We start from the raw sequence: 23,884 nt of genomic DNA, 5'->3' as shown, positions 1-23,884 counted from the left end.
TGTTTGTTGAAAATTGGAAAATTAATAAAAAATTATTTAAAAAAAACACAAAAAACAAAATGGATGAATCCGTTCCAGACTTTTAAAAACAACCCCTAAAACAGCAACTTAGCATGAATTTTACTCTCTAGCGAGACCATTGATCCATAAAAAGAAGGCAGTAAACAATGCACTACAGTCACACAATCGATCAGTAGCTGAACTGGGTTCCACACAGTCACAAAAACAAAACAAAAAGAGCCACACAAACAAAAATGCAAAACAAATAGCAAAAACAGACAGACCTCAGCGTGACACTCAAAACAGAAGTGTGGCACTCAAAACGGAGCATGTTCGGCTTCCGGAAAAAGTTTGCAAACCAGAATACTTACCTTTGAAGTGTTTGGGTTCTAAGTTATTTGAGTACCAAGGCTTTTGAGAACCAAGGTACCACTGTAGGGCTTTTTTCTTTGCAAGTACTCTAAGTGAGCGTGATCAAACGATTAATATTGTGATCTTTGCCAGCACCAACCTTGCCCTGCCTCCCCATTGGCTCAACTGGGCCAAATGGGAAAAGCAGTGGCACACGTGATCTAGCTGTTCAGTAGCACATCCTTTCTTGCAGTTCTTCCTGAGACTATGAGTTCCAGAATTATCTTCAGAAATGTGTCCATCTTCTTGACAATCTCCGTTTGGGCCTTGACCTTTTCCCACCAGCCATGCCTCTAGGACAAGGGTCTCCAGCTGTGGTTGGACTACAACTCTCATCATCCCTAGCTAGCAGGACCCATGGTCAGGGATGATGGGAGCTGTAGTCTAAAAACAGCTGGAGGCCCGAGTTTGAGAAACTCTGCTTTGGAACAATGCTACACCCTGACATAGCACCATTGTGGAAGGACTTGGAATTGGAAAGGCATTCCATTCAGTTTGCACCTAAAGGCAAACCCACCAAATTGGTGCACTCTGTATTCTGCTCTGGTCAGACCTCACTTGGAGTACTGTGTCCAGTTCTGGGCACCACAGTTCAAGAAGGACACTGAGAAACTGGAACGTGTCCAGAGGAGGGCAACCAAAATGGTCAAAGGCCTGGAAACAATGCCTTATGAGGAACAGCTAAGGGAGCTGGGCATGTTTAGCCTGGAGAAGAGGAGGTTAAGGGGTGATATGATAGCCATGTTCAAATATATAAAAGGATGTCACACAGAGGAGGGAGAAAGGTTGTTTTCTGCTGCTCTAGAGAAGCGGACACGGAGCAATGGATCCAAACTACAAGAAAAAAGATTCCACCTAAACATTAGGAAGAACTTCCTGACAGTAAGAGCTGTTTGACAGTGGAATTTGCTGCCAAGGAGTGTGGTGGAGTCTCCTTCTTTGGAGGTCTTTAAGCAGAGGCTTGACAACCATATGTCAGGAGTGCTCTGATGGTGTTTCCTGCTTGGCAGGGGGTTGGACTCGATGGCCCTTGTGGTCTCTTCCAACTCTATGATTCTATGATTCTATGATTCTATGATTCTATGATACCTGAACCAAAATACATCCTTTGAAAACTCGCACTTCTCTGAATTTTGCAGGACAGTTCTCCAGCCAGGTAATGTGTACAGAATTGTGTATACTGGGGTAAAGCATGCCTAGAAATGCATATGTTAGTGAAAACAGAATACAGAGATGCATTGTATTATTTTCCCTAGCCTATGCACATTTTAAGCTGCCCAGAATTATTGTTGTTGTTGTTGTTGTAAATAATAAAATTGTTGTTGTTGTTGTTACCTTACTCTAGTACAGTAGTATCTCGTTTTGCAACCGGGATCTGTCCTGGAGCCTTGGCCGATGGCCAAAAAGTATGCTGGACAAAGTGCCATGTCTGTGCATGCAATTCTGTGCATGTGCGAGTGGCGAAGCTGGAAGTAACCCATTCTGGTACTTCCAGGTTTGTTGTGGACGTTCAATGGAACAGGCGCTCGATGAGGCAGATGCTAGACAAGGTACCACTGTATATGCATTTTGGCTGGAGAACTGCATTACAAATGCCGAGAAATGTGAATGCCAAAGCATGGCTGTGTTTCAGTTCCCCTATAGCAGGGGTAGGCAACCTAAGGCCAGGGGGGGGCGGATCCGGCCCAATCGCCTTCTAAATCCGGCCCATGGATGTTCCGGGAATCAGCGTGTTTTTACATCAGTAGAGTGTGTGCTTTTATTTAAAATGCATCTTTGGGTTATTTGCGGCGCATAGGAATTCGCTCATATTTCCCCCCTCAAAATATAGTCCGGACCCCCACATGGTCTGAGAGACGGTGGACCGGCCCATGGCTGAAAGTTTGCTGACCCCTCTCCTATAGTTTCAGGAGGTGTAAATGAAGTAGGTTCACTTTTAAATGCAAACTGAATTTCCTTCCCCATCCCTATCCAGAACTTTGGCTTCAGCACCATTGAAAACTCATTATTTTGCCTCCTTTTGCAAAGCAATACAGTACTGGGAGCTCTGGCGAGAACCAATTATTACAGTCCTGCTTCCCTCCTTCCCTTTAATCTGCTGCTTCAGAAGCTGTCAAATAATGAAGCTGTGCCATGATGCGATGATCCCCACTTACATAGAGAAGAGACCAATTTTGTTTACTCGCTGGAGAAAGTGTTCCGAACTCCTAATTAAGCGGAAAGCACTGACGCTGCTTTGGAGACGTCCCTGCCACAATCATCATGTTCCGGGGAAACAAGTGGGAAAATTACGTGGGGTGTATGCGATGCAGTGTTACATGAAAGTACCATATTTTTTCGTGTATAACACGCCCCCATGTATAAGATGCCCCTCATTTTGGGGGATTCCAGATTAAGAAAATGGGGGGAGATTGTCCAGAGTTGCTGAGCTTTTGGGGAAGGATTGCCCATAGCTTTTGGGGGGCAGAGTTGCTGAGCTTTTTAAAGAGGTGATTGCCAAAATCCGGTCACCCGCCTGCCCTACGCTGCTACGCTGCCAATCACACACATTGTTTGTCCCCTCGCAGGCAGAGGCCGCCAATCATGCTCAATTGCAGCAGCAACAGCCAATCAACACCAGCCCTTCCCGCTGCCACCAATCCCATGCCCAAGCCGCTCAGCTGCTGGGCGAGGGGGAAAAGAGGGCGGTCCCTGGGCGTGCCTGGCCTTAAGTAGCCCAGGCCGCACCTCCCCTCGCCCGCCGATTGGCGGGCTGGGTTGCAGGCACGCCCAGGGATTCCCCAGTTCTCGCGGAGGCGAGGGAAGCCCCCCCCGCGAGTGTGGGAGTGTCCTGCCCGCAACACCCTCTCCTCTGCAGGCTCGGAAAGGGCTTTGTGCAACATTAAAAAGCCACTTTTTATTTATGTATTTTTACAGGCACCTTTGTGTTAGCGGATGGAGAATGTTGGTTAGAGCTCTGTGTTGTTGATCATATGTGGAACTGTGGGAAAGTTTCTTTGAAGGTCAAGTTGATCAAGGTCCTTTTAAAAAGCTCCCAAAATGAGCAGCCAAATCATGGGCTGCATATTCAAGCCAGCATGGAAATTCAGACCATTTCCTCCCTGCCACTAAGCATCTATGTCATAGTTCTTATTGAATTATCGAGGGCTGGTTATATAGGGTTGCCATATTTTTAAGAGCAAAATTTGCCGACTTCTACTTTTCACTATGGATAGCTGTGACAACTCTCACTTTAAATATTCCTACTATATGTAGGCTATAGAAGCTGTGATATAAGCGGGTGGCACTGTGGTCTAAACCACTGAGCATCTTGGGCTTGCCAATCAGAAGGTCGGCAGTTTGAATCCCCGCAACTGGGTGTGCTCCTGTTGCTCTTTCCCAGCTCCTGCCAACCTAGCAGTTCAAAAGCATACCCCAAAGTGCAAGTAGATAAATAGGTACCACTCCGGTGGGAAGGTAAATGGTGTTTCTGTGCGCTGCTCTGGTTTTGGTGTTCATTGCGCCAGAAGTGGCTTAGTCATGCTGGCCACATGACCCAGAAAAACTGTCTGTGGACAAACGTCAGCTCCCTCGGCCTGTAAAGCGAGATGAGCACTGCAACCCCAGAGTCGTCTGTGACTAGACTTAACTGTCAGGGGTCCTTTATCTTTTTACTATATGTAGGCTATAGAAGATGTGATATATTGCTGGTAGCCTTGTTCTTAACCTTCAGCAACAAAATAATAATAACAATAATACACAGGACTCAACTTCATTGGATGCCCATGAGATCTAGAATTAGGAGAGAGGGAATAAAACTCCCTATCCACTTTCTTCCACACAAAGCATATTTTTGACACCTGCTCAAACCATCTGTCTTAAGAGGCATTGTGAACCTCAGGGTGTGTTCCTGCGGAGGAGGAGGTCAACAGCATTGACGAGAGACCTTCCTCAGGAAATTACACCCAAGGAAAGCAAGAGTACACTCTGAAATATGGCATTGTGAATAGACACATCTTCCTAATTATTTCTTTTAATAGCTCTTTCAAAATTGCTTCTGTTGGGAGTAAGTAATTTGCCTCATTTGAACATAGCACCGCCACTTTATTCCTCTGTTACTAGTCATTTTACAGCATTCTGGTAATGACCTGTCACATTATAGAAAAGTAGTAGATCAATAAACGCAGGACAGGTTGGTAATTAAAATGATGCAATGCACACCTTGAAAGTTCATTTGTGATTCTATAATGGTGCTGTTCCAAGGTGCTTTGTGCATGTTTTATGATAAACAATTGGGAAAGGTATTAATTGTCTGCGTGTTCCTTGTAGATGGCCTGTACATTTCTTAATTTGTAAGTAAGGGAGGGGGAGAGGTCTGGATATAATTCTGCTCTGAATGGCTCAGTGAAAAGGAGGAGAAAGCTCTCAGCAACTAATAGCCATTAAGGCTAAGCTCTGCCTTCACAGTAATGCTCTCAATACCAGTTGCTGGAAGACACAGTAGGAGAGCTTGTGTGCTCGAATCCTGCTTGCCGGTTTCACACAGGCATCCGGATGCCTGCTGTGAGACTAAATGGTCCATTGGCCTGATCCAGCAGCATGTTCGTATGTACTTATGAAAACTCATACAAATGTTACTGCTCCTTTCCTGGCAGATCTCTCCTTTTGTGGTTGAACCGATTCCTGAAATTCCAATCCGGACTGTGACTCACACTATGTCAGGTTGAAATAATTTATGTCACACTGACATTTTCTTGCTAATATTCGAGGAGGTTTAAGTATACGGTGTAGCGATAGCACGCAAATTCAGTGCCGTTCACATTCTAATGTGAGCCTGCCCATTTCATGCTTCCCAAAACGATAGGTGAACCGAAGGGCAACTGTCCTTCAAAATTCACACTTCTCTGAATTTTGTGATGTAGCTCTCCAGCCCAGGCATATGTAGAAATAATAATAATAATAATAATAATAATAATAATAATAATAGGAGGAGGAGGAAATGTACAGAGAAATGCATACATGAGTGAAAATACCACACAAAAGTGTCTTGTTTGATAGCACTTTAATTCAAAATTAAAATTTGAAAGCTTGGCTAACGGATAAAAGTTTTCAACTACAGTGGTACCTCGGGTTAAGTATTTAATTCGTTCTGGAGGACTGTTCTTAACCTGAAACTGTTCTTAACCTGAAGCACCACCTTAGCTAATGGGGCCTCCTGCTGCTGCCACACCGCCGCCACGCAATTTCTGTTCTCATCCTGAAGCAAAGTTCTTAACCCGAGGTACAATTTCTGGGTTAGTGGAGTCTGTAACCTGAAACGTATGTAATCTGAAGCATATGTAACCCGAGGTACCACTGTAGCACCCTGCTTGTGGTTAACGCTTAGCTGGAATGAAATATTCAACGCAGCAATAGAGAAATTAAAATAATAATTTATTTGTCAGACAAATAAATATGAGGCACAGTGGTATATGGTTACCAAGCTCTGGCCTGGCCTCCTGCCATTCTGGCCAGCACTTATATTTCCTTAATCCAGCCCCCTTGCTCCTCCTGTGGCTGCCTCTGTCCAATCAGCCTGGTTGAAATTCCTATTGGCTGTTTGCTAGAACCAATCACAAAAGATACACCCATTTCCTTCTGCCCTTTTATGGGAAACAAAAAGCTATATATTCTTCTATCTATAAAGGACAAATAAGTAGTAATATATCTTACATGTGTCTCAACAAGGAACCTTAATTACCAGCTCACCTCGCCCTATTGCCCTCCAAAACAGATGGTTAATCTTTAATTTTTATCTTAAACAGATGTCAAGGATCATCATTGAAAGATCTCCTTCCTTTGGAGGTCTCTAAACAAAAGCTTGACAACCATATGCATGCTCTAATGATGTTTCCTGCTTGGCGGGGGGGGGGGGCTAGGCTGGTGGCTGATGGCCCCTGTGATCTCTTCCAACTATATGCATAAGGATTTAACATTTCTTAGCTTCTAATTCCTTTGCATAATTACATTTAAGCCAATATATTTAATACATAACATAGATAGCTTTTTAAAAGGAAAAGAAATCTTAAAAGGATCTCAGTTTAAGAAAGAAACAACTTTAGAAAAAGACTTCCCAAAATACTCTCTTCCTTTCTGCCAGCTAGATGCTTTTCCATTGCTCTTGACCTTTGAACCTTAGGAAAATATGGCTCAAGTTTAATGGGAGGCACATGGTTTTATTTTACTATTTACCCACTCTTAATTATGTTTATCTCTGCTTTTTTATCTTCTGTAATATGTAGGGTCAGTGTAACCTTGGCTGTCAGCCTGTAATTCCCTTTTTACGACTTTGAGAATTGTTTTCTGCTATAAATCAGGGGGCCCCCTTGTCTAGGAGGAAAAACATTGCCAAGGTTCTTAGGCAGCTGGTCTTCTGCCTGGCATAAACATTTGAAGATCTTTAAGCTCATTTTAAAATACAGGCCCTGATCAAGCCTCAATAAAAATGCAGGCTATGATTAGATGCCTCACCACTATAGTGCTATGCTGAAATCACATTCAAATATTCTCAAAGGGGAGAGGAATCTCAGTGAAAGTCTCACAAAGGGGATATGTATGAGTTTTTTTGTTTTTTTGCTAGACTTGGCTTACTTTTGAGGAGACTGATTCTAGAAATCATTGGTCCAGTGCTCTGCAGCCTTCCTGGCTTCACAGACTTCAGTGAAATCCCAGGGGATGGGGAGAATGAGAGAGAGAGAGAGAGAGAGAGAGAGAGAGAGAGAGAGAGAGAGAGAGAGAGACATGCCAGGAGTCAATGCCTGTCATAATACTTTTTCAGGTCAGAAAGTGTGGGCAGTCAGGGAATCTGACCAGTGCTGGATAAATATTGGGACAGATTCAATGTTGCACTGTTACAAATGTTCCATTAGTGCAAGAATTTCTACTTGCCCAATGGAATCATCTCCCCCTTTTCCCACTCCCTATACCCCCCAAAGCCCATTTTGGTGGGTGAGGGGGCACACCATGGGGGGAGGAGAAGGGGAAGTTACTAAGGCACTAGTAAAAGTCCTTGTGTGTGTGTCTGCTAGCAGGACCAGTTGTTGTTGTTGTTTAGTCATTTAGTCATGTCCAACTCTTCGTGACCCCATGGACCAGAGCATGCCAGGCACTCCTGTCTTCCACTGCCTCCTGCAGCTTGGTCAAACTCATGCTGGTAGCTTCGAGAACACTGTCCAACCATCTTGTCCTTGGTTGTCCCCTTCTCCTTGTGCCCTCAATCTTTCGCAACATCAGGGTCTTTTCCACCAGGACCCTAAGATTATATTCCGAGGCCCTTCTTCATCTTCCTCCTCCACAAGAGGGCATTAACATGAAAACAGGCATTTTCTGCTCCCAATTTGTGGAATGCTCTCTGTCCAACCATCTCGTCCTCTGTTGTCCCCTTCTCCATGTACCCTCCATCTTTCCCAACATCAGGGTCTTTTCTAGGGAGTCTTCTCTTCTCATGAGGTGGCCAAAGTATTGAAGCCTCAGCTTCAGGATCTGTCCTTCCAGTGAGCACTCAGGGCTGATTTTCCTAAGAAAGTACCGTATTTTTCGCCCTATAGGACGCACCGTCCCATAAGGCGCACCTAGTTTTTTTGGGGGGAAATAAAGGGGAAAAAATTATTTCCCCCCAGGTGCGGGGCTGGGGCGGGGGAGGCACAAGCTTCCCCCGACCCCAGTCCCCAAACAGGCAGCTCTCTGCAAGCCGTGGGAGCCCAGCGCTGGCTCCCGCTGCTTGCTGAGAGGTCCGCGAAGCCTGGACGCACTGATCTCAGCGCGCGCAGGCTTCAGCACGCAGGCAACTCTCCGCAAGCAGCAGGAGCGCTCCCGCTGCTTGCGGAGAGGTCCGCGAAGCCTGGAGAGCGAGAGGGGTCAGTGTGCACCGACCCCTCTCGCTCTCCAGGCTTCAGCGAAAGCCTGCATTCATCCCATAGGACGCACACACATTTCCCCTTCATTTTTGGAGGGGAAAAAGTGTGTCCTATAGGGCGAAAAATACGGTATCTAAATCCAGCCCATTCACTGGAAAGAAAAACAGACACTGTGCTTGACCACCTTGCAGTGATAACGCAAGACCAAAGCCCCAAACCCACAATTATTATTTTTTTACAAAATTCTAAAAGGGTCCTGAGAATGAGTCAGAGCAATGAAAATGTCTTTCACAGGTGCAGAAAGCATTTGAAAAACTGGAGGATGGGTTTCAGAAAAGCACAAGTTTTCACTGCTGTAAAATAACGCATCCCCCATTCTGCTCCTCTGTTGTTTATTATCTTGTTTCACAGCATTTTGAACTGAGACAGGCTGCAAACACGTCCTTTAAAATGTTGCCTTGTTTTGCAACCACACTGCATTAAGTTTGAAAATTAGGTGGTGTTGTGAATTGATGACTTTCGAAACAAAATGAAACATTTGGTTGCTGTCGTGGCTTTTCTAAACAATACGAGGGTGGAATACCACCTCCTTGCAGCGTGATAAATACAGAGAGAAAGAAGAAAAAAATGACGTGGGAATTGTGTCTTTGCTGTAATTCTCTATCTCTTTACACATTGCTACACAAGATACACTGACACATGCATCTACGCACAAGTGCATGCAGCTCTGGGCTGTAGGGGAACGTCTTAGTTTAGAATAGAAGTTAGCATAGTAGTATTTTATTAATTCACAAATGATTGAGATATAAAGAGAGGGATTGTTTCGCTCCTATTGCAATGATGATGATGATGATAATTTTATTTATACCCTGCCCTCCCTGGGCTCAGGGTGGCTAACACCAGTAAAATTACAATAAAAACATAATAGGACAAAAACAAATCAATTTAAAATACAAGTTAAAATACAGCCTCATTTTAAAAGTAGACCATAGATCAAAACCATAAGGGGAGGGAAACATAAGGGTTAGGCTGAGTCCAACCAAAGGCCAGGCGGAACAGCTCTGTTTTTCAGGCCCTGCGGAAAGATGTCAAGTCCCGCAGGGCCCTAGTCTCTTGTGACAGAGCATTCCACCAAGTCGGGGCCAGTACTGAAAAGGCTCTGGCCCTAGTTGAGACCAGGCTAACCACCTTGCGACCTGGGACCTCCAAGGTGTTGTCATTTGTGGACCTTAAGGTCCTTCGTGGTGTATACCAGGAGAGGCGGTCCCATAGGTAGATCACCGTAAGATCACCAAAATGACTGTGATTAGCAGCTGATTCAGAGCGGATGAGGGACACAATGCTCCAGAAGCTATCAGAAGCGGCTCTCTGGGTGAAGTAGATCCCCTGTACTAGTATGCCAGCAGGAGGGTTATTGGGTTATTGTTGCTTACAGGGTCGGGGAGACAGTAGGGAGGTCATCACAGTCACCTTTAGTCTTGGAAACACCTGGCATGCAAAATATTGGTCTAGCTAAACCTTGGTGTTGTTCTCCAAGGGAAGTCTTTTTAAGCCAACTCAGCCTGGAACTATTGTAAATCGAGCGCTGCAATACTGGCGGAATTAATTGGTGAATTAATTGCATAACCCCAGGGGAAGGTGAGCCTTTTTTATTCTCTTTCAATATACAGTGGACGCTTGGGTTGTGAACGTGATCTGTACGGGAGGCACGTTCGCAACCTGCAGTGCCGGGTCTGCACACACACGGGTTGCGATTTGGCACTTCTGCGTATGCGCAAAGTGTGATTTAGCGCTTCTGCACATGCGTGGCCACCAAAACCAGGAAGTAACCCATTCCGGTACTTCCAGGTTTCGGCGTGTCCATAAAGCGTGTTCTCCTTCAGGGAGAGCACGTGTTGCGGTGGGGTCTACTGAGCCACCCCCTTTGTTGCTGGGTAAGTTCTCCAGGATGGCCAGGGGGCATTGATTGGATTGCCGAGTTGCTAGGGGAAAAGTTATGTTGCAATTTTGGTGGGAGGGGTAAAAGGTTTAAATACTCTGCACACAGCCTTGTACTTTCTCTTTTGCTGTGTGCAACGGATCACCCGCCCACCCGCCCTAGAATAAGGGGTTGTTGCGTTGACCTTGCTATGCCTGTCATGGGGTCTTCTGCCTTTGAGCAGGGGCCTGGTAGGAATTTTTCCACCTGGCAAATTGGCTGGCTGGGTGGTTTTTGCCTACTGCGTAGCAAATCGTCACAACTTGTAAGGTTGTGGTTAGGCATTGGTTATAAATCTGGTGGAGGAGGGGTTAGGATAGGCTGGGCCTGCCCCTCCATGGTTGCTGCGGAAAGGGAATTCCGTTAAAGGAATCCTGGGGCTTACCATCTTTTCGTCCAATCCCTGGAATGGGACTAGGGCCGGCAAGCCTTCAGGGAGCAGGCGGGTGAGAGTTGAGGATCTGTGTCTCAGCTCCAATTCTTCCCCGACTTGCTTTCCCCCGCACTGTCTTTCGGTGGTGCCCGGAAGTCAGTTCTGTCCCCAGGCGGGGGGACAGATAGTCTTAACCAATGCCTAAACAACCACTCACAGTTTGTATTTTAATAAAGTTGTGGCCAAAATCATGCCAAAAATCTTTAAAAAAAAATTACGTGTCCGTTGTGAGTTATTTTGGGGGGTGGATTGGGGACCTCAACACGCAACCCGAAAACACGCAACCTGAAGCTTCTGTAACCTGAGGTATGACTGTATATGTATTTGCAGTTTTACCTGGTAAACCTCCCCCAAAAGGCAACTGTTTGAAATACGCAAGCAAGCTTGAAAGAATACTCTGCTGCCATTGTGGTTCAATTATAATACTGACTGGGTGAGGATTCTGGCAGCTACCCTTAGTGGAAGGATAGAAAGAATTCTGGACTGGAGTTATTTTGTTCTTGTGGAGGTACCAGCATGTTGGGAGATGGAGCGAGACTACAGAGGGGAATTCTGGATGGCTGCCCAGAGCTAATGGTGTCTTTTTCTTTGGGATGTGGCGTATTATGGCTCCTGTGAGCAGAAATCAAAAATGGAATTGCTGGAATGTGGATAACAACAGGGAAAAATATTTCACACACAACTATGAAGACAAAAGTTGAACAGACCAGTGGTTGCAAACATAAATGAAAAGCAAGCGAAGGATCAACATCAGAATGGTTTATTGACTAATTAAGAAGTGCAATAAAAAAATTCCTTCCAGTAGCACCTTAAAGACCAACTAAGTTAGTTCTTGGTATGAGCTTTTGTGTGCATGCACACTTCTTCAGGGTGTATTTTTTTATATTGTTTTGACTATGGCAGACCAACACGGCTACCTATCTGTAAGAAATGCAATGTGATACTAGATGATCAGCACTCTGCAGAATTCAGAGCATGGGAAGTCACCCAAAGATATATAATTTGGCATTTATCTTTGGCTTTATTTGATTGCTTTGTAATTTGGAATGTTTTGATGTGGTATTTATTGGATTATTAAAATTGAAAACTTAATAAATATTTCTTTTAAAGTGAGTGTTGCGATAATCTGCTCCTCTTGTCCCTTTCTCTCTTCCTTTCTCATGCAGGGTAGCTTTTATGTGCCCTCTGAAAACTGCATGCAGCATGCACACAAGTGGCACAAAGACCTTTGCCTCCTGCTCCTCAAGGCGTATCGCGGACTCCACATGTATTATGCCTTCATCACGAAGGAGATTCCCAATTTGCCGCAGCTGAAGTTAGGTAAGAGGACGGCCGTGGCCTGAGATCTGAGCACGTGGACCGGTTCTCATGTTCAGGTGACATGAAGCCGAACAAAATGACTGATTCTGCCATACCAATCCCCCCTCTTTGCTGCCATAAGGAAACTGCTTACACACGTCAGTCCAGTTACCTTGGCAATGGGCTCACAGCTTCCTCTCCCTTTTGTGCTGTTTGGAGCACCTTCAAACAACCATTAAAAGGGAAACTTTTTGCAGGGGACACCAAACCCCCATATTTCAGTTTATCCCTAGCTTAAAGCAGGCCACACTTCTTGCTGCCACAACCCTTTCACCACCTGCAATATAATGGCAATAATGCCAGCCTCCCTGACAGGCTGTTCTATAAGTTCACAGAACAATAAACCTTGGGAATTGTTGTTGTTTAGTCGTTTAGTCATGTCCGACTCTTCATGACCCCATGGACCAGAGCACGCCAGGCACTCCTGTCTTCCACTGCCTCCCGCAGTTTGGTCAAACTCATGCTGGTAGCTTCAAGAACACTGTCCAACCATCTCGACCTCTGCCATCCCCTTCTCCTTGTGCCCTCAATCTTTCCCAACATCAGGGTCATTTCCAGGGAGTCTTCTCTTCTCATGAGGTGGCCAAAGTATTGGAGCCTCAGCTTCACGATCTGTCCTTCCAGTGAGCACTCAGGGCTAATTTCCTTCAGAATGAATAGGTTTGATCTTCTTGCAGTCCATGGGACTCTCAAGAGTCTCCTCCAGCACCATAATGCAAAAGCATCAATTCTTTGACAATCAACCTTCTTTATGGTCCAGCTCTCCCTTGGGAATACAATCTATAAATAACTTATTCTGCATGCCATTATTCTGATTCAGTGCCATCTTTAAAGAGCTTTCTGGAGTTTAGCTGAAATGATATACAGCGGGAGTTTAGAGCATATAGAGTTCAATTTGTGTTCCCCACCTCTCTCTCAGATTCTACCCATTGTCCATAGGATATGAATATTTAAATAGGTTAATTTTCTAAATTCCCTGATTAAATGGGGTGCATAGAAGACTAGCAGGCCTCTGAAATTTTAATTTAGGATGAATGATGTCACAATTTTATTCCAATTGGCAAGAATAACTCCTGTAATGAATTAAAGAGGGGGGGGGGGGCTGCATGAATTATCCAACTTACCTTTGATTTGCTTTTTTCCCCAAAGGGTAGATTGTGGTCTTTATTTATGCTATATTGAGTTGGTGGTGAATTTTATTTCAGTTTTTTTTGGCACCTTGTTGTATCTGGCAAGATATATGAGAAAAGATGGAGCAACCAAGTGTATTCCGTCATTTCAATTGAGACATTTGGCTGAGGTCTTCTGATGTTCCTATTATGCAAATCAACCCTGGGCACAGATGCTTCTGAAATAATTGATTGTACCTTTTTCTTCTTATTTTTTCTAGAGGATCTTTCAGTAGAAGACACCCTGTTGCAGCTGTCTGCAGAGCTACAGGTAGCTAGCACAATAGCATGCACCCATGTGTGCATTTCCCAAACCACAGCAAGAGCAATATTTCGTTTTTCCTCTTCAAAGATGCATGTCCATTGCCAAGTACATGCATTTGTCTATGGGGAAGGGAGTGTTGTGTTAGAATGCAAAAAAATTACGTGAGTTTTGCATTCCAGCGCAATGACTTCTGCATGGGGTTGGAGCATTTTCTGTCAGTGATTTGCAAATCCATTTCATTCCAGCCCATTCCCCTTTTGCATGCTATTTCCCATAGTTCAATTCTGTTCAGTTTCCTTATTCACACGGCATTCTTCTTTTCTAAAAGAAAACACACAAACCTTCACAAAAATCTTTTTTTAAAATATATATATATACATTCTAATGTTTATTTTCTGTCAAAGTCTATATATAATGTTTATCTTCTGTCAAAAATGTATCCAAATATTTTGATATGTTTAAATTGCTGAGAGGTGACACATGATCGTGCCTTGTAAGTGACATGGAGCAGGGCCTTCTTGGTGGCGATGCCACATTTTCAGAACGTTCTACCTAGTTGCATCTGGTTGGCTTCCACAGTGGATATATTTAAACAAAGACTGAATACATATCTTTTCTTTTGCCCAGGGTTTTGTATCTTAATGGCAATTCCTATTTCTTGGGGTAGTCTAATCGTCTGTCATTGCTTCTGATTTGATTGTGATCCTGTTCTTCTAACTCTGACTTTTATCATGCTACACCTTGCTTTACCTAGCTGATGCTCTTATTCTCACTTGGTGAAGATGAAGATTGTGGGATGTAAAAAACAACTAAGAAACTAATAATAATAATAATAATAATAATAATAATAATAATAATAATAATAATTTATGCCCCGCCCTGATCCTTATGCAGACCAAGTGATTTTGTATAGGAATCTGCAAAGATCAAATCTCTCAAGCTTCCTTACCCCCTATGAAGGAAAGCAAAAGCTATTGAGGCTTTTTTAAAAAAGAAAGAAAGAAAGAAAAACCCCTGAAAGGTTTGGAAAGAGGTTTATTTTTCTCTTCAAATTCCATAATGCAAAATCATGGAATGAAGTTGATTGGCAGTAGGCACACAGCACAACATACTTTCACCCAACACAGAGTGGTTCATCTTATAAATCTTACTGCCATGTGATAGCTACAATGATGGCTAAAAAGGTAAAGAAAGGTAAAGTACCCCCTGACAGTTAAGTCCAGTCGTGAACAACTCTGGGGTTGCGGTGCTCATCTTGCTTTACTGGGTGAGGGAGCCAACATTTGTCTGCAGACAGTTTTTCCGGGTCATGTGGCCAGCATGACTAAGCCACTTCTGGCGAAACTAGAGCAGCACATGGAAACATTTATCTACTTGCACTTTGATGTGCTTTCGAACTGCTAGGTTGGCAGGAGCAGGGACCGACCCCGTCACAGGGATTCAAACCGCCAACCTTCCAGTCGGCAAGGCTCAGTGGTTTACACCCACAGCGCCACCTGCGTCCCTACAATGATGGCTACAGCCACTCAAAAGAGATATCCAGCCAAGTTGTTCTTAGGCATGGGATTTTCTGTGGGTGGACGCAATTGGCCTAATATCTGCTGAATATGGGATCTGATTGTGAGACAATCACTGGTGATGTTTCTCATGGCTGGCATTATGGTGCCCTGTGGTGTTCTAAGAATGGCTGGCTAGTATTATGCTCGGTTCCAAAGCGAAGAACTTGATTAAGGCTGGGGTATTATTATTATTATTATTATTATTAATTCATGTACGTGCCACTTAATTGCCAAGGTGTCTTCTAAACAGCTTTAGAAGTATAAAAGCAATTACAAAACGAAAATATTAACACACCTAATTGAAATACACAAGAAAACAACCCCCTTGAAAGATTACAATAAACCACCCTCACTTAGAATATTCAATACAACAGCCCATTAAAACAGCACAACTGTTAAAAGAGTTAAAGCAGCCATTGAAACAGGAAGTTTGGTTCAGGAGATCGGGAAAATGCTTGCTTAAACAGGTGTACCTTCAGAAGATGGTGCAATGGCGATACCAAATGGACATCCCATATTTCAGCAGAGAGAGTATTCCAGAATACTTGGACTGCCAACGTGATGGACAAAAAGTCCAAAGCTGGGGTGATGGTCGAAAGCATTCACACCAGTGGTGGAAAAAGGGGATTTATTCAGAGTGCAGTAAGAAGATTCAGGGGAACCCAGTTCCAAATCCTATACATTCAGACATTTATACATTTCAGATACATTGGTTGGACTTTACCATGATCCTATTGGCTATCAGTGTTCCCTATGACAATGTGCTATTTCCTCCTTTTTCTTACCTCATCTTGCAGAGGCAAGAGTTAGTGCTTGGAAACCAGGGTAAAAGGTAAATGTAAAGGACCCCTGGACGGTTAAGTCCAGTCAAAGGTAACTGTGGGGTTGCGGCACTCATCTTATTTTTCAGGTTGAAAAGACAGTTTTCCGGGTCGTGACTAGCATGACTAAACCGTTTCTGGTGCAATAGGACACCATGACGGAAACCAAAGTGCACGCAAATGCCATTTACCTTCCCACCACAACAGTACTTATTTATCTACTTGCACCGGTGTGCTTTCAAACTGCTAGGTTGGCAGGAGCTGGGACAGAGCAACAGGAGCTCACCCTGTTGTGGGGATTCGAACTGCCAGCCTCCCGATCAGCAAGCCCAAGAGGCTCCGTGGTTTAGACCACAGCGCCCCCCGCCCCTTTCACTGAACTTAACCGTCCAGGAGTCCTTTACCTTTACCTAACCAGGGTAAGGTGGTGATGGCATGTCTGGGGTTTTTTCTAGCTTACTTTGCTGCCCAGTACAATTTTTAGGAGAGGACAAGGTCGCAAGATATGGGAGTTGGGTGTTGGCAGTCTCATGGTAGCATTTGCTGACCATTGCAGTGCAGCGTTTATAGGTGGTTAGTCCGGAAGGTTGAAAAATAGAAGAAAGGTTGAATGTTTATGCTCGTCCCCAATTCATGCTTGGTTAAAAGGTTACTGGGGAGACCAAAACTATGCTTTACTTTGCTTCTAGCTAATTTCCGAGGCCAAATCTAAAGTCCGCTGCATGTAAAAGGATGAAATCTCTTGCTAATGCCTGGTGTTTGAAGCAAGGTGGAGTTTATTATTCTAGTAAGGAAGCCAGTGAGGTTCCTTTCAGATTCTTTTAGACCATCATCCTTGCTCTCAGCTGTCTGGGGATGACAGGAGTCCTATGATGTACAAACAGCACCATGTTGGCAAACCCTGAACTAAGACATACATTTTATTATCTGATACTCAGAGGTATGTTGCATCTGAATATGGAAGCCCCATTTCGCTGACATAGCTAAGAGCATTTGACAGATCTGTCCTCTGTGTAATTGATCAGATCTGGGGAATTTGCCACTTTCACAGTTTATGGCTTCAGAAGAGAACCCCCAAAGAACAGACCACACTGAATTATCCCCACCACCCCCAGCAAAATGATAATAAGCACTGTTGGCCGCAGAACAAATCGAGAGATTTATTCTGCCAGTATCTCTCTTTGAAATCTCTGATTTTTATTGTGCGGCATTTCCTAATTCTAAACTAAAAACTAGGCTGACCACCCTGCTGGGAAGTGTTTGGAGGAACAAACAAGGGAAATATTGTAGATGCATCAGAAAAAGTTTGGCATGTTTGCCGAGTTTTTAAAAAACATTATAGATGGAGCAGCACCATCTAGTGGACAATGTATAATTGACAACAAGAGATGTCTGTTGTTTCTATTTTTGCAGTCCATAGGAAAGAGTACTTAGTTGTCCACAGGCAGCTACAGCAAAATGGTAGTATTAGGTACAACCCTGAGTTCCAGCAAGGGAACCTGCTGGTGTAACATTCCTAGTAATGCTAGAGAAGACATACGAGGGAATGTTTGGTCCAACCAGTCGAAACTTCCTGTTCCTCCTGGCTGGAACATCCTTCCTGTGGCATGTGATAGAAGGTGGGCGTGACCTAACCTGTCCAGGTAACAAAAGGACGAGTCACGCAACACACCTTTCTCTTTTTGACTTCCTTCTTCGTTTGACCAGCTTCTAGCTAGGACTGCCCTGCTAGCTCTCAGCTAGCAGAAGCACTGGGATTATTCCCCCATATAGGGTAGATCCACATGTACATATTTGTAACTAAATCTGCCTTCAGGAATCCAACTGTGAACTGATGTGAGTAAATTTCCTTTACTGACTTTGAATAAGATTGTTGTGCCTTTATTCTTTTAAGAGGGATTCAAGGGAACTTACCAGAAACGTATAATTCAACCTGAGACATATTGAATTGTATAATAGTGAGAGGCTCACATGAGCCTTCAACCAGCTATCTGCTGTGCATATAAAAAGGGGGAATGTAACTCTGCTACATAAAGGAACTTGCTAGCGCAAGATAGGAAGGATATTAATAAACAACATATCCACTCCTGCCACCCTGAACATTCCCACATGTATTGCATCTCATGTTGCTTTGAAGGGGTTCCCAACCCCCACCAAGCAGAATTTGGGGGAGCATAAAGATCTGGAGGGAGAAAGGGAAATGGTTGTAAATAGTCCCACACCCACCTTCATCTGGTGGGAGCCTATCATCCTGGCAACACTGCACAGAATAGCCTCTCGCCAGCAGGAGAAACTCTGGAGCTCAGCCTCTGTAAATGATATTTGCCATAAATCGCCCCATCTTTCACTGCCAGCTGAAATCCGTTCCCTGAACTAGACTTGCAAAACAGTTTGAATATTTTACTACTCCCGTTATCCTTGTCAGAAGCTCAGTCTAGATTGATGCTCACAAGTAATGTTCATTTGAAGAAGCTGGAAATAGTGAAGGAGAGGGGCAGGACACAGATGCCATCAAATCCAGAGCAAGATTGAGTTGAACTCTGTGAGAAGCAAAATTTTCAGGAGAATTTGAAGCCCCTTCCAGGAGGAAACGATTGAGGAACTCAGAGGGAGGAAAAAGTGCTTAGCAACATTTCCAGTATAGGCTTCTGTACCTCACATTGCCAACATTGAGTTTCACGCTGAGTTGCCTTTTCAAGATACACAAAATACCAGGGAAATTACAAGATGAATTAGAGGGTTGGAATAGATAACCCTTTGTGTCCCATCCAAATCTACAATTTTATGATCAATTCTACAAGGGTGAGAAAAGAACCTTGATAAAAGTTGCAAAATTTCAACATAGCTTTCTTAATATTCACAATGCACTCAAACTGTTTTAATGTCTTCTGCTGAGCTGGGGATGGAGGACTTTATGCTGGCTAAGCCTACCTGAGCTGGGAATCCTGAATTCCTTATCTTGGTGCATTTGGCAAAAGATTGCCCCATAATTCAAAGGTATTAGGGGTCATAATGTCTCTGAACACCAGCTGCTAAGAGTCACAAGAGGACAGGGTACTATTGCACATTGTTAAGATGATGATGATTGCCCCAGCCACTCTGGGTGGCTTCCAACGGGGAAAAAACGTCAGGCATTAAAAGCCTCCTGATACAAGACTGCCTTCAGATGTCTATGGAAAGTTGTTTATCTCCTTGACATCTGATGGGAGGGTGTTCCACAGGGCAGTGCCACTACCTAGAAGGCCCTCTGCCTGGTTCCCTGTAACTTCACTTCTCACAATGAGGGAACTTCCAGAAGGCCTTCTGAGATGAATGTCAGTGTCTGGGCTGCACAATAAGGTGGAGACACTCCTTCAGGTAAACAGGGCCAATGCCATTTAGGGCTTTAAGGGTCAGCACCAACACTTTGATTGCGTTCAGAAATGCACTGGGAGCCAATGTAGATCTTTTAGAACTCATGTCCTGCTTGTGTCAGCTGCTCCATAGGCAAATGTTTGATCACCGTGAAAAACTGGATGCCGTATTAGATGGGTTTGTGGCCTAATCTAGCAGAACTCTTCTTGTGTTGTTTTGCCTAAGTTCATTTCCCATACAGTCATACCTTGGGTTACAGATGCTTTGGGTTGTGCACCGCGCCAAACCCAGAAGTACCGGAACGGGTTACTTCTGCGTTTCAGTGTTTGCGCATGCACAGAAGTGCTAAATCACGCTTTGTGCATGCGCAGAAGCATCGAATTGTGACCTGCACGTGCACAGATGTGGTGCTGTGGGTTGCAAACGTGCTTCCCGCATGGAACACGTTCGCATCCCGAGCATCCACTGTAGTTGGAACCCAATTAGGCTATACAGTGGTACCTCTAGTTACGGACTCGATCCGTTCCGGGGTGCCATTTGCACCCCAAAAAGTCTTCAACTAGTGCGCTGCTTCTGTGCACATGCACAGCGGGATAGAGCTCTTCTGCGCATGTGCAGGTGACGAAACTAGGAAGTATACACTTCCAGGTTTGCCACGTTCGTATCCTGAAAAAACGCAACTGGAGACTCACATAACAAGAGGTACGACTGTGCTGGGCTGTTCTGAATCATTTTGGGTCTCCTCCAGGCTTATTCAGATGTTTGACTTTTTGCAAAATAAAATAAAAACCAATTCAAAGGTCATTGTCACTAGTTTGCCTTGACAATATCTACTTTTTACCCTTCCAGATGCTGAACAATCCAGAAAAGATAGCAGAGCAGATCAGCAAAGACCTCACTTGGCTCTGCTCCCACCTTTTGGCTCTCTGGACCCAGTTTCTGGAGTTTGTAACCCTGCACCCAGATGTCACAGCCTATCTCGTTCAGGAACATCACACTCTGAGGGTAACCTTGCAAGATGGTTCTGAACCCTACTCGGAGGAACAACCTGATTCAATCGAAGGCTATAGGCAATCCCACTCATTTTTAAGGGCATTGCAGAATTGTACTGTGCATCTTTAGGGGTTCCCAAATTTCATGAATTTCCTAAAATTTAGCATAACCAAGATTGCATTCAGTTGTTTTGGACGATGTGACCAGTAATAATGACAATAAACAGAAGTGCTACCACGTTTACAACAAAATGCTGGTTTCAATCTTATTTGTTCGTTTAGGTGCAAACCTGGCCTTAAAACCCCTTTTTGTCATTTGCTGTCAGGAGGGTCAGAAAGAAAATCTCCCCAAAAATTATGGAAGGGAGAGCAGAATTTTGGTGACATCCATGTGGGTGTCTTTGAATCTTGTAGAATTATGCAGTGGGTGTGAATGTCTGTTCCACTCCCCCAGTTTATCGAAAAAGAGATGATTTAGCATTCTGGCATCTTCCCCAAGGATACTTCCAGAAAGTGTGGAAAGCCGGGACATCTGATTGTGGAGCACCCGAGAATGGCATACTCGGCATACCCAAGCCATTTGCTTATCTTTGGCTCCATCACAGGAATGAGTTATACCCAATTTGTGTCACCTTCACATAGGTTCACCCATAAATCTGTCCTGCTCTGTCTCATTTCCACATTTATTTACATCCGCCCCCCCAAAAAATGTGCATTTAAATACATATTTTAAAGCACGAATTCTTCAAAATGCACACTTCCAGACATTTTCTTCCTCCCTCCTGCCAAAATGCATGTTTAACTGGGTTGATCCCTACATTGGGAAGTTCCTAATATTTATTTTCTTGTAGTCAGCACAACTTCTGGACTCACTTGTCCGAACAAGCCAAGGTATATTTTCTTTGCACCCCAAACTTCTGCGGCCTTTTTAAATGCACTGCTGACTCTGATTCCAGGAACGTCCGATGCCTTGGGCTGTTATGGAGACAACATACAAATAAACATACGGTAGATTGTAGACTATGTTTTGAAGGTGATACACCTTCTAACATGTTTTTCTTCACCAGGTAAGAAGATTCTCTGAGGCTTTCTTTCATGCTGAGCATCAAAAGCCTGCCGTTGTGACTTTCCAGGAAAGCCTGTATGTAATTTTTGATGCATTTCTACCTTTTGACTGTGGTGTTATATATTTTAATGACATTTTTTTTCTCACTTATTAAAAGAAAAATAGACACACTTATGTGACCATGCAATTCTGGGCATAGCTACCTAGTAGTAGGCTCCGTGGCACTAAATGGGGCTTATTCCCTGGAAGGTAGGTACAGCATCGCATCCTAATATACTGTAATGCTGATTTTGGGAGGTCAAGCCCTCACATGGTGTCTTCCAACCCACAGAAAATACAATATATGCACTTTCCTCCGGTGTCCCAGTTTCCCAGGGAGAGTCCCAGATTTACAGAAGCACTTCCCAGCAGGGTGGTCTGCCTAGTTTTTAGTTCAGAATTGGAAAATGTTGCACAATAAAAACCAGAGATTTCAAAGAGAGATACTGGCAGAATCAACCTCTCTTTCTTCTGTGGCCAACAGTTGCTTATTGTCATTTTGCCAGGGGGTGCTTCTGTGATCAGATCAATTACATGGGGGAACGGATCGGTCTAACGTTCTTAGTTCTGGCAGCTAAGCTAAATGGGGCTTCCATATTCAGATGCTACCTCCCTTTGAGTATCAGATAATAAAATGCATGTCTTAGTTCAGGGTTTGCCAACATGGTGCTGTCTACACATTGTAGGACTCGAACTCCTATCATCCCCAGAAAGCTGACAGGAAGGATAATGGAAGTTGCAGACCCTGCAAGTGTCCTAGTTTTCTAGGGACAGTCACGGATTTCCAGAAGCCGTCTCGGTTTCTGATACGATCCCAGAATGTCCCACTTTTCCTTAGGATGTCCCTATTTCCACTGCAGAAATGTTGGGGGAAATGGTAGAATATCCCTATGTATACCGGAGAAAAGTTGGGAGTATGGAGTTATCTGACCCCCAAGCCATCTGAAGGCAGCCCTGTATAGTGAATGTTTTATTGTGCTTTTATATGTTTGAAGCTGCCCAGAGCGGCTGCGGCAACCCAGTCAGATGGGCAAGGTATAAATAGTAAAATGATTGTCATTATGGAATAGGACATCCCTATTTTGATCGGAGAAATGTTGGAGGTGTAGTGGGCACCTCCAGTGTAGTGGGTACCTTCCAGTATAATTGGGGGGCAACCATGAAGAAGGCTCTGTCTCAAGACATCATATAACATATCCCACCCTGAGAGGCGAGATATTCTCCTTCTCCACCCCCAGTTCTAAAGACATGGGCTGGCACACATCTGTGTCTCAAGTAGGGCATAGAATGAGTGTTTGGTGTAAGGAGAGGATCTGTCACAGAAGTTAAGCCATAAGAAATACAAATGCTGTGGAATAAGCAGTGGGTGGCACTGTGGGTTAAACCACTGAGCCTAGGACTTGCCGATCAGAAGGTCAGCAGTTTGAATACCCGCGATGGGGTGAGCTCCCATTGCTCGGTCCCTGCTCCTGCCAACCTAGCAGTTTGAAAGCATGTCAAAGTGCAAGTAGATAAATAGGTACCGCTCCGGCGGGAAGGTAAACGGCGTTTCCATGTGCTGCTCTGGTTTGCCAGAAGTAGCTTAGTCATGCTGGCCACATGACCTGGAAGCCGTACGCCGGCTCCCTCGGCCAATAAGGCGAGATGAGCGCCACAACCTCAGAGTCGGCCACGACTGGACCTAATGGTCAGGGGTCCCTTTACCTTTACATTATTACATGAGCACTGTTCCACAGCATTTGATATTTTCATTTACATACATTCATTTGAAATAAGATTATGAAGCAATTCTATATCCTCCTACCACGCTGACGAAGAATTCTACGAAACAGTAGTCAATATCTGGAATCACTGTTCAGTGTTGGACATCATATTTGCTGAATACACAAAGCTTCACAGCTTGTCTTTCATTGTACAAAGTTTGGTACCTCGCTTCATTTAAAGATTTTCAGAGACTTTGAGACTAAAGATTTCATTTTGTGCTTCTTATGGTTTGAGGGAATTTTATAAAGATTGTCTATTACGTATGTATATGGTCATCTTGTTGCCTAGACATTGCTGACGTTCTCTTTGCAACACAGGGGTTGGTTTGTTTTGTTACAGAAGTAAAGCCAGGAGGGGTAGGGAACCTCAAGCCTAGGGGCCAAGACAACCCTCTGTTCCCCTCTAGACTAGCCCTTAGGCCATACCCCTCACTGACTGCTTCACACCCAGAATGTTTTACCCTGCTGTGATGTGTTCTTCCTTCCTTCCTTCCTTCCTTCCTTCCTTCCTTCCTTCCTTCCTTCCTTCCTTCCTTTCTCTCTTTTGCTTGGGTGGAGCACAGGGGTATGGAAACTAGCCTACCATTCAGATGTAAAGTTTCCATTCGTTGCTCCACCCACTTTTTCATCTGGTCCTGTCCACGTGGCCCTCAGGAGGTTGCCTGGAATGGAATGCAGCCCCCAGACTGAAAAATGCCCCCCCCCCCCCGATTTAGACGGTGTTTCATGTTTGGTTCAAGTGGGTTGTTGCTGGCAATCGTGGCAAACTCTCTAGGGGGTGGGACCTCAGTCCACTGGAAC

The 23,884-nt window shown here is 44.3% G+C and overlaps 1 protein-coding gene across 1 annotated transcript in view; it reads left to right on the top strand.

Moving 5' to 3' along the window:
- FAM135B (family with sequence similarity 135 member B) overlaps positions 1–23,884 on the top strand; it is a 162,504-nt gene that overhangs the window by 121,932 nt on the left and 16,688 nt on the right. The window contains exons 8-11 of the mRNA XM_079984151.1: positions 11,863–12,016; positions 13,446–13,495; positions 20,073–20,228; positions 21,283–21,356. Of these exons, the coding sequence (XP_079840277.1) occupies positions 11,863–12,016; positions 13,446–13,495; positions 20,073–20,228; positions 21,283–21,356 (434 nt within the window). The remainder of the gene's footprint in view (positions 1–11,862; positions 12,017–13,445; positions 13,496–20,072; positions 20,229–21,282; positions 21,357–23,884) is intronic.

This window comes from Podarcis cretensis (genome assembly GCF_951804945.1).
Source record: "Podarcis cretensis genome assembly, chromosome: 7".
Classification (NCBI taxonomy): domain Eukaryota; kingdom Metazoa; phylum Chordata; class Lepidosauria; order Squamata; family Lacertidae; genus Podarcis; species Podarcis cretensis.
This window is presented reverse-complemented; position numbering and strand designations above follow the sequence as displayed.